General features: G+C 42.6%; 1 protein-coding gene across 3 annotated transcripts in view; it reads right to left on the bottom strand.

Moving 5' to 3' along the window:
* The window catches only part of LOC109900070 (protein tweety homolog 2-like), a 131914-nt gene that overhangs the window by 44483 nt on the left and 70995 nt on the right, over nucleotides 1-16436 (bottom strand). For all 3 annotated transcript variants that reach the window (XM_031835238.1, XM_031835237.1, XM_031835239.1), the window contains exons 4-5: nucleotides 14344-14564; nucleotides 1391-1486 (exon numbers count right to left, since the gene is read on the bottom strand). In XM_031835238.1, the coding sequence (XP_031691098.1) occupies nucleotides 1391-1486; nucleotides 14344-14564 (317 nt within the window). The remainder of the gene's footprint in view (nucleotides 1-1390; nucleotides 1487-14343; nucleotides 14565-16436) is intronic.

The following is a 16436-nucleotide window of genomic DNA, read 5'->3' as shown; positions in this document are numbered from 1 at the left end:
GGATAGAACAGTAACAGGGATAGAACAGTAACAGAACAGTAACAGGGGCAGAACAGTAACAGGGCCAGAACAGTAACAGAACAGTAACAGGGATAGAACAGTAACAGAACAGTTACGGGGCAGAACAGTAACAGGGCCAGAACAGTAACAGGGGAAGAACAGTAACAGAACAGTAACAGGGATAGAACAGTAACAGAACAGTTACGGGGCAGAACAGTAACAGGGCCAGAACAGTAACAGGGGCAGAACAGTAACAGAACAGTAACAGGGGCAGAACAGTTACGGGGCAGAACAGTAACAGAACAGTAACAAGGACAGAACAGTAACAGGGGCAGAACAGTAACAGGGGCAGAACAGTAACAGACAGAACAGTAACAGGGGCAGAACAGTTATGGGGCAGAACAGTAACAGGCAGAACAGTAACAGAACAGTAACAGGGATAGAACAGTAACAGGGATAGAACAGTAACAGGGATAGAACAGTAACAGGGCCAGAACAGTAACAGAACAGTAACAGGGATAGAACAGTAACAGAACAGCAACAGGGATAGAACAGTAACAGAACAGTAACATGGATAGAACAGTAACAGAACAGTAACAGGGATAGAACAGTAACAGTGATAGAACAGTAACAGAACAGTAACAGTAACAGAACAGTAACAGAACAGTAACAGTAACAGAACAGTAACAGGGGCAGAACAGTTACGGGGCAGAAGAGCAACAGGCAGAGAACAGTAACAGAACAGTAACAGGGATAGAACAGTAACAGGGATAGAACAGTAACAGAACAGTAACAGGGCCAGAACAGTAACAGAACAGTAACAGGGATAGAACAGTAACAGAACAGTAACAGGGATAGAACAGTAACAGAACAGTAACATGGATAGAACAGTAACAGAACAGTAACAGGGATAGAACAGTAACAGATATAGAACAGTAACAGAACAGTAACAGTAACAGAACAGTAACAGAACAGTAACAGTAACAGAACAGTAACAGGGGCAGAACAGTTACGGGGCAGAAGAGCAACAGGCAGAGAACAGTAACAGAACAGTAACAGGGCCAGAACAGTAACAGGGCCAGAACAGTAACAGGGCCAGAACAGTAACAGGGCCAGAACAGTAACAGGGGCAGAACAGTTACGGGGCAGAAGAGCAACAGGCAGAGAACAGTAACAGAACAGTAACAGGGACAGAACAGTTACGGGGCAGAAGAGCAACAGGCAGAGAACAGTAACAGAACAGTAACAGAACAGTAACAGGGCCAGAACAGTAACAGGGGCAGAACAGTTACGGGGCAGAAGAGCAACAGGCAGAGAACAGTAACAGAACAGTAACAGGGACAGAAACAGGGACAGAACAGTAACAGAACAGTAACGGTAGGCTACTCACGTTGTCAGCAGCCAGCGAGACTGTTTGGCTAGGCCCAGGCAAGCCACCAGACAGATCACCAGATCTAGAATCAGTAGCAGCAGGTAGGTGAGCCACCTAGAGGACACAGAGGAAATGACAGACAGAGACAGACAGTCAGTGTAACAGATCTAGAATGAGTTACAGCAGGATCCTAGAGGACACAGTCCTGACAGACAGTCAGTCACAGTTCTCTTTTCTTCCTTGATTTACTCCTATGGGTTCACTCAATATGGCCGCAGGACCAACCATCACAGTATTTCTATTGTTACAGTAATGTGCAGAGGGAGCAGCCAACCACATTTCAACCCAAATGAGAGTCCGCAGGCTTGCCCATGTCCCTAGCTTAACACAACTGGCTGACACTTTACCCCAATAGGATGCATACCGTGTGTGCGTCTGTGTCAGTGTATGAATAGACATGGTGTAGGCTGTGTGTGTGCGTCTGTGTCAGTGTATGAATAGACATGGTGTAGGCTGTGTGTGTGCGTCTGTGTCAGTGTATGAATAGACATGATGTAGGCTGTGTGTGTGCGTCTCTGTCAGTGTATGAATAGACATGGTGTAGGCTGTGTGTGTGCGTCTGTGTCAGTGTATGAATAGACATGGTGTAGGCTGTGTGTGTGCTTGTTATCTTTACTTTTTGCTGACGATGTAAATCTGTGTGTAGGTGTATGCATGTGTGTGTGAGAAGATGTAGCCTTAGTCAGTGTGTGTGTGTGTTCCGTGCCCTCTCCTGATGCCATCTGCTCCAGTCAGAACAGAAACAGTGCTATGCAGTAGCTGTGGTCAATGGTCTCTGGCTGAGGCACAAATCCAGTCCAGATGGTTTACTAATGGATGAGCTCAAATCCATATGCATGAATATGTAATGCTCTGAAAGCTATGACTACGTCCGTCCGTCCGTCCACCTCTCGCTCCCCCTCTCTCTCTCTATTCTATCCATCTCTGTCTCATATTACGCTCTCTCCTCTACCCCCCTCTCTTCTCTACCCCCCCTCTCCTCTACCCCCCCCTCTCCTCTACCCCCCCCCTCTCTCTCCTCTACCCCCTCTCTCTCTCTCCTCTACCCCCCTCTCTCTCCTCTACCCCCCCTCTCTCTCATCTACCCCCCCCTCTCTCTCCTCTACCCCCCTCTCTCCTCTACCCCCCCTCTCTCTCTCCTCTACCCGCCCTCTCTCTCTCTCCTCTACCCGCCCTCTCTCCCTCTCTCTCTCCTCTACCCCCCTCTCTCTCTCCTCTACCCCCTCTCTCTCTCCTCTACCCCGTCTCTCTCCTCTACCCCCCTCTCTCTCTCTCCTCTACCCCCCTCTCTCTCTCTCCTCTACCCCCCTCTCTCTCTCTCCTCTACCCCTCTCTCTCTCTCCTCTACCCCCTCTCTCTCTCTCCTCTACCCCCGTCTCTCTCCTCTACCCCCCTCTCTCTCTCCTCTACCCCCTCTCCTCTACCCCCCCCCTCTCTCCTCTACCCCCCCTCTCTCCTCTACCCGCCCTCTCTCCCTCTCTCTCTCCTCTACCCGCCCTCTCTCTCTCCTCTACCCGCCCTCTCTCTCTCCTCTACCCCCCCTCTCTCTCTCCTCTACCCCCCCTCTCTCTCTCCTCTACCCCCCCCTCTCTCTCCTCTACCCCCCCCTCTCTCTCCTCTACCCCCCCCTCTCTCCCCCCCCCCCCCCTCTCTCTCCTCTTCCCCCCCCCCCCTCTCTCTCCTCTACCCCCCCCCCCCCCTCTCTCCTCTACCCCCCCCCCCCCCCCCCTCTAATCTCTGGGCAGCCAGAGGATAGTACAGTACATGTTCAGTAGGGGGCTGTAGGACCACGTGCCTGGTGCCTCCTGTGACCACTACTACTGTGTGTCTCTCAGCCAAATTAAAGTCAAGCTGAACACCATCACAGGCTGAACACCATCACAGGCTGAACACCATCACAGGGAATTGGATACATGTATAACAACTCGCTGAATGTGGAGGCTCTCCGCTGAACTGTGTTTTCATCTGAACTCAGTAAGGTTATAATAATGTTGTGTAAATGTTGTAAAAACAATCTGAACACGAGGAACACTGGATAAATACACTATATATACAAAAGTATTTGGACACCCTTTCAAATCAGTGGATTTGGCTATTTCAGCCACACCCATTGCTGACAGGTGTATAAAATCAAGCACACAGCCATGCAATCTTAACTGACGGTAGAATGGCCTTACTGAAGATCTCAGTGACTTTCAACATGGCACCGTCATAGGATGCCACCTTTCCAACATGTCCTTAAATGTCTGCCCTGCTAGAGCTGCCCCGGTCAACTGTAAGTGATGTTATTGTGAAGTGGAAACGTCTAGGAACAACAAAGGCTCAGCTGTGAAGTGGTAGGCCCCACAACCTCACAGAACGGGACCACCGAGTGCTGAAGGGCATAAAAATCGTCTGTAACACTCACTTCCGAGTTCCAAACTGCATGTGGAAGCAACGTCAGCACAAGAACTGTTCACCAGGAGCTTCATTAAATGGGTTTCCATGGCCGAGCAGCCTATAGATGTGCAATGCCAAGTATCGGCTGGTGTGGTGTAAAGCGCCCCGCCATTGAACTCTGGAGCAGTGGAAACGCATTCTCTGGAGTGATGAATCATCAAATCAAAGTTTATTTGTCACGTGTGCCGAATACAACAGCTGTAGACCTTACAGCGAAATGCTTTCTTACTGGCTAAAACCAATTGCGCAAAAAAGGTATTAGGTGAACATTAGGTAAGTAAAGAAATAAAAACAACAGTAAAAAGACCTTGAAAAATAACAGTAGCGGGGCTATATACAGTAGTGAGGCTATAACAGTAGGGAAGCTATAAAGCAGTGTGGAGTGCAATAGAGATTGCATCATCTGTGGATCTGTTTGGGCAGTATGCAAATTGGACTGGGTCTAGGGTTTCTGGGATAATGGTGTTGATGTGAACCATTACCAGCCTTTCAAAGCACTTCATGGCTATGGACGTGAGTGCTACGGGTCTGTAGTCATTTAGGCAGGTTGCCTTCGTGTTCTTGGGCACAGGGACTATGGTGATCTGCTTGAAACATGTTGGTATTACAGACTCAATCAGGGACAGGTTGAAAATGTCAGTGAAGACAACTGCCAGTTGGGCAGCACATGCCTGGAGCACACGTCCTGGTAATCCGTCTGGCCCCGCAGCCTTGTGAATGTTGACCTGTTTAAAGGTCTTACTCAGGTTGGCTCGAAGCGAGCATTGAAGTGATTTAGTTCGTCTGGTAGGCTCATGTCACTGGGCAGCTCGCGGCTGTGCTTTCCTTTGTAGTCTGTAATAGTTTGCAAGCCCTGCCACATAAGACGAGCGTCGGAGCCAGTATAGTACGATTCAATCTTAGCCCTGTATTGACCCTGTTAGCCCTGTTGGATGGTTCGTCGGAGGGCATAACAGGATTTCTTATATGCTTCCGGGTAAGAGTCCCGCACTTTGAAAGTGGTATCTCTCACCTTTAGCTCAGTGCGAATGTTGCCTGTAATCCATGGCTTCTGGTTGGGGTATGTACGTACAGAGAACGGTGTGGAAGAACTTGACTGGCCTACACAGAGCCCTGACCTCAACTCCATCGAACACCTTTGGGACGAATAGGAACGCTGACTGTGAGCCAGGCCTAATTACCCAACATCCATGCCCGACCTCACTAATGCTTGTGGCTGAATGGAAGCAAGTCCCTGGAACAATGCTCCAACATCTATTGGAAAGCCTTCCCAGGAGAGTGGAGGCCATGATAGCAGCAAAGGGGGGACCAACTCAATATTAATGCCCATGATATTGGAATGAGATGTTAGACGAGCAGGTGTCCACATACTTTTGGACATGTAGTGTATCTTACTGTATCTTACTGTACCCCTCTCACACACACTGCCCTCACACTGTGCACATATTGTTACACATCATTAAATATATTGAGGCAAAAATTACAGACAGCCGCTTACAATTGAATGAAAATGAAATAGATTTCAATATTATTGAATGATATAGACTTATCTAGGCTATACTGTAGGCTGTTTATGCAGTCATCTCAGTTTTCAATTAAAGTATATTTTTATCATTAGCTTGTTTGTAAAAATTGCAAATAGATTTCTAGTCCCATTCGTTCTGAAGTTATCAGCGGTCACAGAAAGACAGATAAACATCTTAATTTGGTGTTTAGTGGAGATCTTCGGTCTATAAAGTCATACCGGAGGGCAAAAAAGCATTAACGTCAGACTTAGCTGTTCTAGGAGTGGCCTGAGGTGTTAAATAACGACAATTTTCAAGTGTAACTGTAGTAGCGATGGCTTTGGGAAACAGCTAGGAGATTTAATGATGCTCCTGCAAAGGTTCTAACGATGAACTAAGCCTTCAGATGCTTTTGGAAAACCAGGCCCTGGTCTATATGTGGTCTGGTCTGGTTATCTATACATGTAGTACTCTATGTATGTGGTCTGGTATGGTTATCTATACATGTAGTACTCTATGTATGTGGTCTGGTATGGTTATCTATACATGTAGTACTCTATGTATGTGGTCTGGTCTGGTTATCTATACATGTAGTACTCTATGTATGTGGTATGGTCTGGTTATCTATACATGTAGTACTCTATGTATGTGGTCTGGTCTGGTTATCTATACATGTAGTACTCTATGTATGTGGTCTGGTCTGGTTATCTATACATGTAGTACTCTATGTATGTGGTCTGGTATGGTTATCTATACATGTAGTACTCTATGTATGTGGTCTGGTATGGTTATCTATACATGTAGTACTCTATGTATGCGGTCTGGTTATCTATACATGTAGTACTATATGTATGTGGTCTGGTTATCTTTACATGTACAGTAGTACTCTATGTATGTGGTCTGGTTATCTATACATGTAGTACTCTATGTATGTGGTCTGGTCTGGTTATCTATACATGTAGTACTATATGTATGTGGTCTGGTCTGGTTATCTTTACATGTAGTACTCTATGTATGTGGTCTGGTTATCTATACATGTAGTACTCTATGTTTGTGGTCTGGTCTGGTTATCTTTACAAGTCGTACTCTACGTATGTGGTCTGGTTATCTATACATGTAGTACTCTATGTATGTGGTCTGGTCTGGTTATCTATACATGTTGTACTCTATGTATGTGGTCTGGTCTGGTTATCTTTACATGTAGTACTCTACGTATGTGGTCTGGTTATCTATACCTGTAGTACTCTACGTATGTGGTCTGGTTATCTTTACATGTCGTACTCTATGCATGTGGTCTGGTCTGGTTATCTTTACATGTCGTACTCTATGTATGTGGTATGGTCTGGTTATCTATACATGTAGTACTCTATGTATGTGGTCTGGTCTGGTTATCTATACATGTAGTACTCTATGTATGCGGTCTGGTCTGGTTATCTTTACATGTAGTACTCTACGTATGTGGTCTGGTTATCTATACCTGTAGTACTCTACGTATGTGGTCTGGTTATCTTTACATGTCGTACTCTATGCATGTGGTCTGGTCTGGTTATCTATACATGTTGTACTCTATGTATGTGGTCTGGTCTGGTTATCTTTACATGTAGTACTCTACGTATGTGGTCTGGTTATCTATACCTGTAGTACTCTACGTATGTGGTCTGGCTATCTTTACATGTTGTACTCTATGCATGTGGTCTGGTCTGGTTATCTTTACATGTCGTACTCTATGTATGTGGTATGGTCTGGTTATCTATACATGTAGTACTCTATGTATGTGGTCTGGTCTGGTTATCTATACATGTAGTACTCTATGTATGCGGTCTGGTCTGGTTATCTTTACATGTAGTACTCTACGTATGTGGTCTGGTCTGGTTATCTTTACATGTAGTACTCTATGTATGTGGTCTGGTTATCTATACATGTAGTACTCTATGTATGTGGTCTGGTTATCTATACATGTAGTACTCTATGTATGTGGTCTGGTCTGGTTATCTATACATGTAGTACTCTATGTATGTGGTCTGGTCTGGTTATCTATACATATAGTACTCTATGTATGCGGTCTGGTTATCTATACATGTAGTACTATATGTATGTGGTCTGGTTATCTTTACATGTAGTACTCTATGTATGTGGTCTGGTTATCTATACATGTAGTACTCTATGTATGTGGTCTGGTCTGGTTATCTATACATGTAGTACTCTATGTATGTGGTCTGGTCTGGTTATCTATACATGTAGTACTCTATGTATGTGGTCTGGTCTGGTTATCTAGACATGTAGTACTCTATGTATGTGGTCTGGTTATCTTTACATGTAGTACTATATGTATGTGGTCTGGTCTGGTTATCTTTACATGTAGTACTCTATGTATGTGGTCTGGTTATCTTTACATGTAGTACTATATGTATGTGGTCTGGTCTGGTTATCTTTACATGTAGTACTCTATGTATGTGGTCTGTTTATCTATACATGTAGTACTCTATGTATGTGGTCTGGTTATCTTTACATGTAGTACTCTATGTATGTGGTCTGGTCTGGTTATCTATACATGTAGTACTCTATGTATGTGGTCTGGTTATCTATACATGTAGTACTCTATGTTTGTGGTCTGGTCTGGTTATCTTTACAAGTCGTACTCTACGTATGTGGTCTGGTTATCTATACATGTAGTACTCTATGTATGTGGTCTGGTTATCTATACATGTAGTACTCTATGTATGTGGTCTGGTCTGGTTATCTATACATGTTGTACTCTATGTATGTGGTCTGGTCTGGTTATCTATACATGTAGTAAACTATGTATGTGGTCTGGTTATCTTTACATGTAGTACTCTATGTATGTGGTCTGGTCTGGTTATCTATACATGTAGTACTCTATGTATGTGGTCTGGTTATCTATACATGTAGTACTCTATGTATGTGGTCTGGTCTGGTTATCTATACATGTTGTACTCTATGTATGTGGTCTGGTCTGGTTATCTTTACATGTAGTACTCTACGTATGTGGTCTGGTTATCTATACCTGTAGTACTCTACGTATGTGGTCTGGTTATCTTTACATGTCGTACTCTATGCATGTGGTCTGGTCTGGTTATCTTTACATGTCGTACTCTATGTATGTGGTATGGTCTGGTTATCTATACATGTAGTACTCATGTATGTGGTCTGGTCTGGTTATCTATACATGTAGTACTCTATGTATGCGGTCTGGTCTGGTTATCTTTACATGTAGTACTCTACGTATGTGGTCTGGTCTGGTTATCTTTACATGTAGTACTCTATGTATGTGGTCTGGTTATCTATACCTGTAGTACTCTACGTATGTGGTCTGGTTATCTTTGCCTGTAGTACTCTACGTATGTGGTCTGGTTATCTTTACCTGTAGTACTCTACGTATGTGGTCTGGTTATCTTTACATGTCGTACTCTATGTATGTGGTCTGGTCTGGTTATCTTTACATGTCGTACTCTATGTATGTGGTCATGTCTGGTTATCTTTACATGTCGTACTCTATGTATGTGGTCATGTCTTGTTATCTTTACATGTCGTACTCTATGTATGTGGTCTGGTTATCTATACCTGTAGTACTCTACGTATGTGGTCTGGTCTGGTTATCTATACATGTAGTACTCTATGTATGTGGTCTGGTCTGGTTATCTATACATGTAGTACTCTATGTATGTGGTCTGGTCTGGTTATCTATACATGTAGTACTCTATGTATGTGGTCTGGTCTGGTTATCTATAAATGTAGTACTCTATGTATGTGGTCTGGTTATCTTTACATGTAGTACTATATGTATGTGGTCTGGTCTGGTTATCTTTACATGTAGTACTCTATGTATGTGGTCTGGTTATCTTTACATGTAGTACTATATGTATGTGGTCTGGTCTGGTTATCTTTACATGTAGTACTCTATGTATGTGGTCTGGTTATCTATACATGTAGTACTCTATGTATGTGGTCTGGTTATCTATACATGTAGGACTCTATGTATGTGGTCTGGTTATCTATACATGTAGTACTCTATGTTTGTGGTCTGGTCTGGTTATCTTTACAAGTCGTACTCTACGTATGTGGTCTGGTTATCTATACATGTAGTACTCTATGTATGTGGTCTGGTTATCTATACCTGTAGTACTCTACGTATGTGGTCTGGTTATCTTTACATGTCGTACTCTATGCATGTGGTCTGGTCTGGTTATCTATACATGTTGTACTCTATGTATGTGGTCTGGTCTGGTTATATTTACATGTAGTACTCTACGTATGTGGTCTGGTTATCTATACCTGTAGTACTCTACGTATGTGGTCTGGTTATCTTTACATGTCGTACTCTATGCATGTGGTCTGGTCTGGTTATCTTTACATGTCGTACTCTATGTATGTGGTATGGTCTGGTTATCTATACATGTAGTACTCTATGTATGTGGTCTGGTCTGGTTATCTATACATGTAGTACTCTATGTATGCGGTCTGGTCTGGTTATCTTTACATGTAGTACTCTACGTATGTGGTCTGGTTATCTATACCTGTAGTTCTCTACGTATGTGGTCTGGTTATCTTTACATGTCGTACTCTATGCATGTGGTCTGGTCTGGTTATCTTTACATGTCGTACTCTATGTATGTGGTATGGTCTGGTTATCTATACATGTAGTACTCTATGTATGTGGTCTGGTCTGGGTATCTATACATGTAGTACTCTATGTATGCGGTCTGGTCTGGTTATCTTTACATGTAGTACTCTACGTATGTGGTCTGGTCTGGTTATCTTTACATGTAGTACTCTACGTATGTGGTCTGGTCTGGTTATCTTTACATGTAGTACTCTACGTATGTGGTCATGTCTGGTTATCTTTACATGTCGTACTCTATGTATGTGGTCTGGTTATCTATACCTGTAGTACTCTACGTATGTGGTCTGGTCTGGTTATCTATACATGTTGTACTCTATGTATGTGGTCTGGTCTGGGTATCTATACATGTAGTACTCTATGTATGTGGTCTGGTCTGGTTATCTATACATGTCATATTCTATGTATGTGGTCTGGTCTGGTTATCTATACCTGTAGTACTCTACGTATGTGGTCTGGTTATCTATACCTGTAGTACTCTACGTATGTGGTCTGGTTATCTATACCTGTAGTACTCTACGTATGTGGTCTGGTTATCTTTACCTGTAGTACTCTACGTATGTGGTCTGGTTATCTTTACCTGTAGTACTCTACGTATGTGGTCTGGTTATCTTTACATGTCGTACTCTATGTATGTGGTCTGGTCTGGTTATCTTTACATGTCGTACTCTATGTATGTGGTCATGTCTGGTTATCTTTACATGTCGTACTCTATGCATGTGGTCATGTCTGGTTATCTTTACATGTCGTACTCTATGTATGTGGTCTGGTTATCTATACCTGTAGTACTCTACGTATGTGGTCTGGTCTGGTTATCTATAAATGTAGTACTCTATGTATGTGGTCTGGTCTGGTTATCTATAAATGTAGTACTCTATGTATGTGGTCTGGTTATCTTTACATGCAGTACTATATGTATGTGGTCTGGTCTGGTTATCTTTACATGTAGTACTCTATGTATGTGGTCTGGTTATCTTTACATGTAGTACTATATGTATGTGGTCTGGTCTGGTTATCTTTACATGTAGTACTCTATATATGTGGTCTGGTTATCTATACATGTAGTACTCTATGTATGTGGTCTGGTTATCTATACATGTAGTACTCTATGTATGTGGTCTGGTTATCTATACATGTAGTACTCTATGTTTGTGGTCTGGTCTGGTTATCTTTACAAGTTGTACTCTACGTATGTGGTCTGGTTATTTATACATGTAGTACTCTATGTATGTGGTCTGGTCTGGTTATCTTTACAAGTCGTACTCTACGTATGTGGTCTGGTTATCTATACATGTAGTACTCTATGTATGTGGTCTGGTTATCTATACCTGTAGTACTCTACGTATGTGGTCTGGTTATCTTTACATGTCGTACTCTATGCATGTGTTCTGGTCTGGTTATCTTTACATGTCGTACTCTATGTATGTGGTATTGTCTGGTTATCTATACATGCAGTACTCTATGTATGTGGTCTGGTCTGGTTATCTATACATGTAGTACTCTATGTATGCGGTCTGGTCTGGTTATCTTTACATGTAGTACTCTACGTATGTGGTCTGGTTATCTATACCTGTAGTACTCTACGTATGTGGTCTCGTTATCTTTACATGTCGTACTCTATGCATGTGGTCTGGTCTGGTTATCTTTACATGTCGTACTCTATGTATGTGGTATGGTCTGGTTATCTATACATGTAGTACTCTATGTATGTGGTCTGGTCTGGGTATCTATACATGTAGTACTCTATGTATGCGGTCTGGTCTGGTTATCTTTACATGTAGTACTCTACGTATGTGGTCTGGTCTGGTTATCTTTACATGTAGTACTCTACGTATGTGGTCATGTCTGGTTATCTTTACATGTCGTACTCTATGTATGTGGTCTGGTTATCTATACCTGTAGTACTCTACGTATGTGGTCTGGTCTGGTTATCTATACATGTAGTACTCTATGTATGTGGTCTGGTCTTGTTATCTATAAATGTAGTACTCTATGTATGTGGTCTGGTCTGGTTATCTATAAATGTAGTACTCTATGTATGTGGTCTGGTTATCTTTACATGCAGTACTATATGTATGTGGTCTGGTCTGGTTATCTTTACATGTAGTACTCTATGTATGTGGTCTGGTTATCTTTACATGTAGTACTATATGTATGTGGTCTGGTCTGGTTATCTTTACATGTAGTACTCTATGTATGTGGTCTGGTTATCTATACATGTAGTACTCTATGTATGTGGTCTGGTTATCTATACATGTAGTACTCTATGTATGTGGTCTGGTTATCTATACATGTAGTACTCTATGTTTGTGGTCTGGTCTGGTTATCTTTACAAGTCGTACTCTACGTATGTGGTCTGGTTATCTATACATGTAGTACTCTATGTATGTGGTCTGGTCTGGTTATCTTTACAAGTCGTACTCTACGTATGTGGTCTGGTTATCTATACATGTAGTACTCTATGTATGTGGTCTGGTTATCTATACCTATAGTACTCTACGTATGTGGTCTGGTTATCTTTACATGTCGTACTCTATGCATGTGTTCTGGTCTGGTTATCTTTACATGTCGTACTCTATGTATGTGGTATGGTCTGGTTATCTATACATGTAGTACTCTATGTATGTGGTCTGGTCTGGTTATCTATACATGTAGTACTCTATGTATGCGGTCTGGTCTGGTTATCTTTACATGTAGTACTCTACGTATGTGGTCTGGGTATCTATACCTGTAGTACTCTACGTATGTGGTCTGGTTATCTTTACATGTCGTACTCTATGCATGTGGTCTGGTCTGGTTATCTTTACATGTCGTACTCTATGTATGTGGTATGGTCTGGTTATCTATACATGTAGTACTCTATGTATGTGGTCTGGTCTGGTTATCTATACATGTAGTACTCTATGTATGCGGTCTGGTCTGGTTATCTTTACATGTAGTACTCTACGTATGTGGTCTGGTTATCTATACCTGTAGTACTCTACGTATGTGGTCTCATTATCTTTACATGTCGTACTCTATGCATGTGGTCTGGTCAGGTTATCTTTACATGTCGTACTCTATGTATGTGGTATGGTCTGGTTATCTATACATGTAGTACTCTATGTATGTGGTCTGGTCTGGGTATCTATACATGTAGTACTCTATGTATGCGGTCTGGTCTGGTTATCTTTACATGTAGTACTCTACGTATGTGGTCATGTCTGGTTATCTTTACATGTCGTACTCTATGTATGTGGTCTGGTTATCTATACCTGTAGTACTCTACGTATGTGGTCTGGTCTGGTTATCTATACATGTAGTACTCTATGTATGTGGTCTGGTCTGGTTATCTATAAATGTAGTACTCTATGTATGTGGTCTGGTTATCTATACATGTAGTACTATATGTATGTGGTCTGGTCTGGTTATCTATACATGTAGTACTCTATGTATGTGGTCTGGTTATCTTTACATGTAGTACTCTATGTATGTGGTCTGGTTATCTATACATGTAGTACTATATGTATGTGGTCTGGTCTGGTTATCTTTACATGTAGTACTCTATGTATGTGGTCTGGTTATCTTTACATGTAGTACTATATGTATGTGGTCTGGTCTGGTTATCTTTACATGTAGTACTCTATGTATGTGGTCTGGTTATCTATACATGTAGTACTCTATGTATGTGGTCTGGTTATCTATACATGTCGTACTCTATGTATGTGGTATGGTCTGGTTATCTATACATGTAGTACTCTATGTATGTGGTCTGGTCTGGTTATCTATACCTGTAGTACTCTACGTATGTGGTCTGGTTATCTTTACATGTCGTACTCTATGCATGTGGTCTGGTCTGGTTATCTTTACATGTCGTACTCTATGTATGTGGTATGGTCTGGTTATCTATACATGTAGTACTCTATGTATGTGGTCTGGTCTGGGTATCTATACATGTAGTACTCTATGTATGCGGTCTGGTCTGGTTATCTTTACATGTAGTACTCTACGTATGTGGTCTGGTCTGGTTATCTTTACATGTAGTACTCTACGTATGTGGTCATGTCTGGTTATCTTTACATGTCGTACTCTATGTATGTGGTCTGGTTATCTATACATTTAGTACTCTACGTATGTGGTCTGGTTATCTATACATGTTGTACTCTATGTATGTGGTCTGGTTATCTATACATGTAGTACTCTATGTATGTGGTCTGGTCTGGTTATCTTTACATGTCATATTCTATGTATGTGGTCTGGTCTGGTTATCTATACCTGTAGTACTCTACGTATGTGGTCTGGTTATCTATACCTGTAGTACTCTACGTATGTGGTCTGGTTATCTATACCTGTAGTACTCTATGTATGTGGTCTGGTCTGCGATAGCGGCCAGGTCTACTTTAGTCATGTCCCAGTCAGGCAGGCCCAACAGCTGTTTAATGACGTTGTCAGCCATCTGCTGCATGAAGCGTAGGGTCTGTACGTAGTCTCCCCGCGTAGCGAAGATCTCATCCAACCTCGCCAGGTGCTGCTTCAGACCACTCTCCATGCTACCCATGGTGCCCGTCACCTGGAGGAGGAGGAGGAGAGATGGAGAGGAGGAAAGGGGGAGAGGAGAAGAGAAGAGGGGGAGAGGAGGAAGAGAGGAGAGGAAAGGAAAGGGGGAGAGGAGAAGAGGGGGAAGAGAGGCAGTGGAAAGGGGGAGAGGAGGCAGAGAGAGAGAGGAAAGGGGGAGAGGAGAAGAGGAAGAGAGGCAGAGGAAAGGGGGAGAGGAGGAAGAGAGGGAGAGGGACGGGGGAGAGGAGAAGAGGGGGAGAGGAGAAGAGGGGGAGAGGAGGAAGAGAGGGAGAGGAAAGGGGGAGAGGAGAAGAGAAGAGGAGGAGAGGAAGAGAGGTGTCAGTACACACAGAATACTCCGTTCATTTACATATGATTAAAAGAGTAAACGTCTGTCCCAAATGACACCCTATTCTCTATTTAGTGCACTAACTTTGACCAGGACCCATAGGGGATTTATGTGAATATTACAGGGCAGGCTTGACAATGAAGGAGTTCTAGAGGTTTAATACACTATGGAAGTGACACAGCATTTTCCAGAAAGTAGCCTTGTAGGTTTGTAACTTTTATAGGCTTTTTGAATCGCCTTCCATGGGCAAAAACATTGCACAATGGTCTTCAGTGCAAAGAAAATCTTAAAATGCTGTAAAAGTATCTTAAAACAATGCCGTTTTCATGTTATGATATAATCGTCAAGCCCATTGAAAAGATTGGGGGACAGGACCCGGAAGTATGATGTAGGACGTCACCTGCACAGCATATTCAGGAGATGTTGGTTCTATAGGGATAACTTTATTCTGTTACTTTGGGGTCACCATGGTGGTTTGTAAAACAATATTTCCCAGCTAATTCTAGGCTAATGTGGAAATAGACATCACACAGTTGACTACATACTTAAACTGCGTAATCATACTGCTGCAGATGAGGTGTAGCAAACAGGGCAGAACCCTCCTTGAAACACACATAAACAACCAGGAGAATTATAAACTTCCTGCTACTCACAATTTTCTGTAACACTTTTATTTACACCAAATTGGCCAAACACACATAAGATTAAAGGGGTACGAAGACTGCATCCAAAATGGCACCCTATTTCCTATATAGACCACTATTTCTGACTATTTATGTAAAAGTAGCATACATCTGGTGCCAGTTGGGACACAGCCCAAATGTGGAGCATGATTACACTACCACTTCACTCCCCAATTAATTACAACATGCTTCCAGGGTGGTTGACTGGGAAAGGTTTTTCAGAGACAGCAACATCCTGGTATTTGATAATTAAAAAGGGCAATAAATGCTTCCATTCAGCCCTAGGTACTTGGCATTCAGTGAGAGTACCGACCACTCATATTGCTTGTGTTTGTGGAGGAGGGGACAGCGCTGTGGTTTAGTTCTGGGGGGCTGCTGGGTGGACGTAATGAGGTAGTTTGGTATTCACTGTGTGTGGAGTCCTCACTCACTACTGCCTTTGGCAATGGGGGGTAGAGAGAAAGAATGAGAGGAATTAAGAAATTAAGGGAATTAAGAATGAGGGAGAGACAGAAATAAATAGAGTGTGAGTAAAAGAAGGAAAGAAAGTAAGAGAAGGAAAAAGAAAGAAAGAAAGAAAGAAAGAAAGAAAGAGAGAAAGAAAGTGAGAAAAATGAAAGCAAAAGAGAAGAGGACCCACTGGAAGAAGATAAAGCTGGTCAGAAGGTTGGTTCAGGGAGTTAAGGTGACATTGGCAGATACAGAACAAATACATTATGCTACACCGATCAGGACAGTACCATGAGGCCTACTGCTACACCGATCAGAACAGTACCATGAGGCCTACTGCTACACCGATCAGGACAGTACCATGAGGCCTACTGCTACACCGATCAGGACAGTACCATGAGGC

This window comes from Oncorhynchus kisutch, linkage group LG11 (genome assembly GCF_002021735.2).
Source record: "Oncorhynchus kisutch isolate 150728-3 linkage group LG11, Okis_V2, whole genome shotgun sequence".
NCBI lineage: Eukaryota > Metazoa > Chordata > Actinopteri > Salmoniformes > Salmonidae > Oncorhynchus > Oncorhynchus kisutch.
This window is presented reverse-complemented; position numbering and strand designations above follow the sequence as displayed.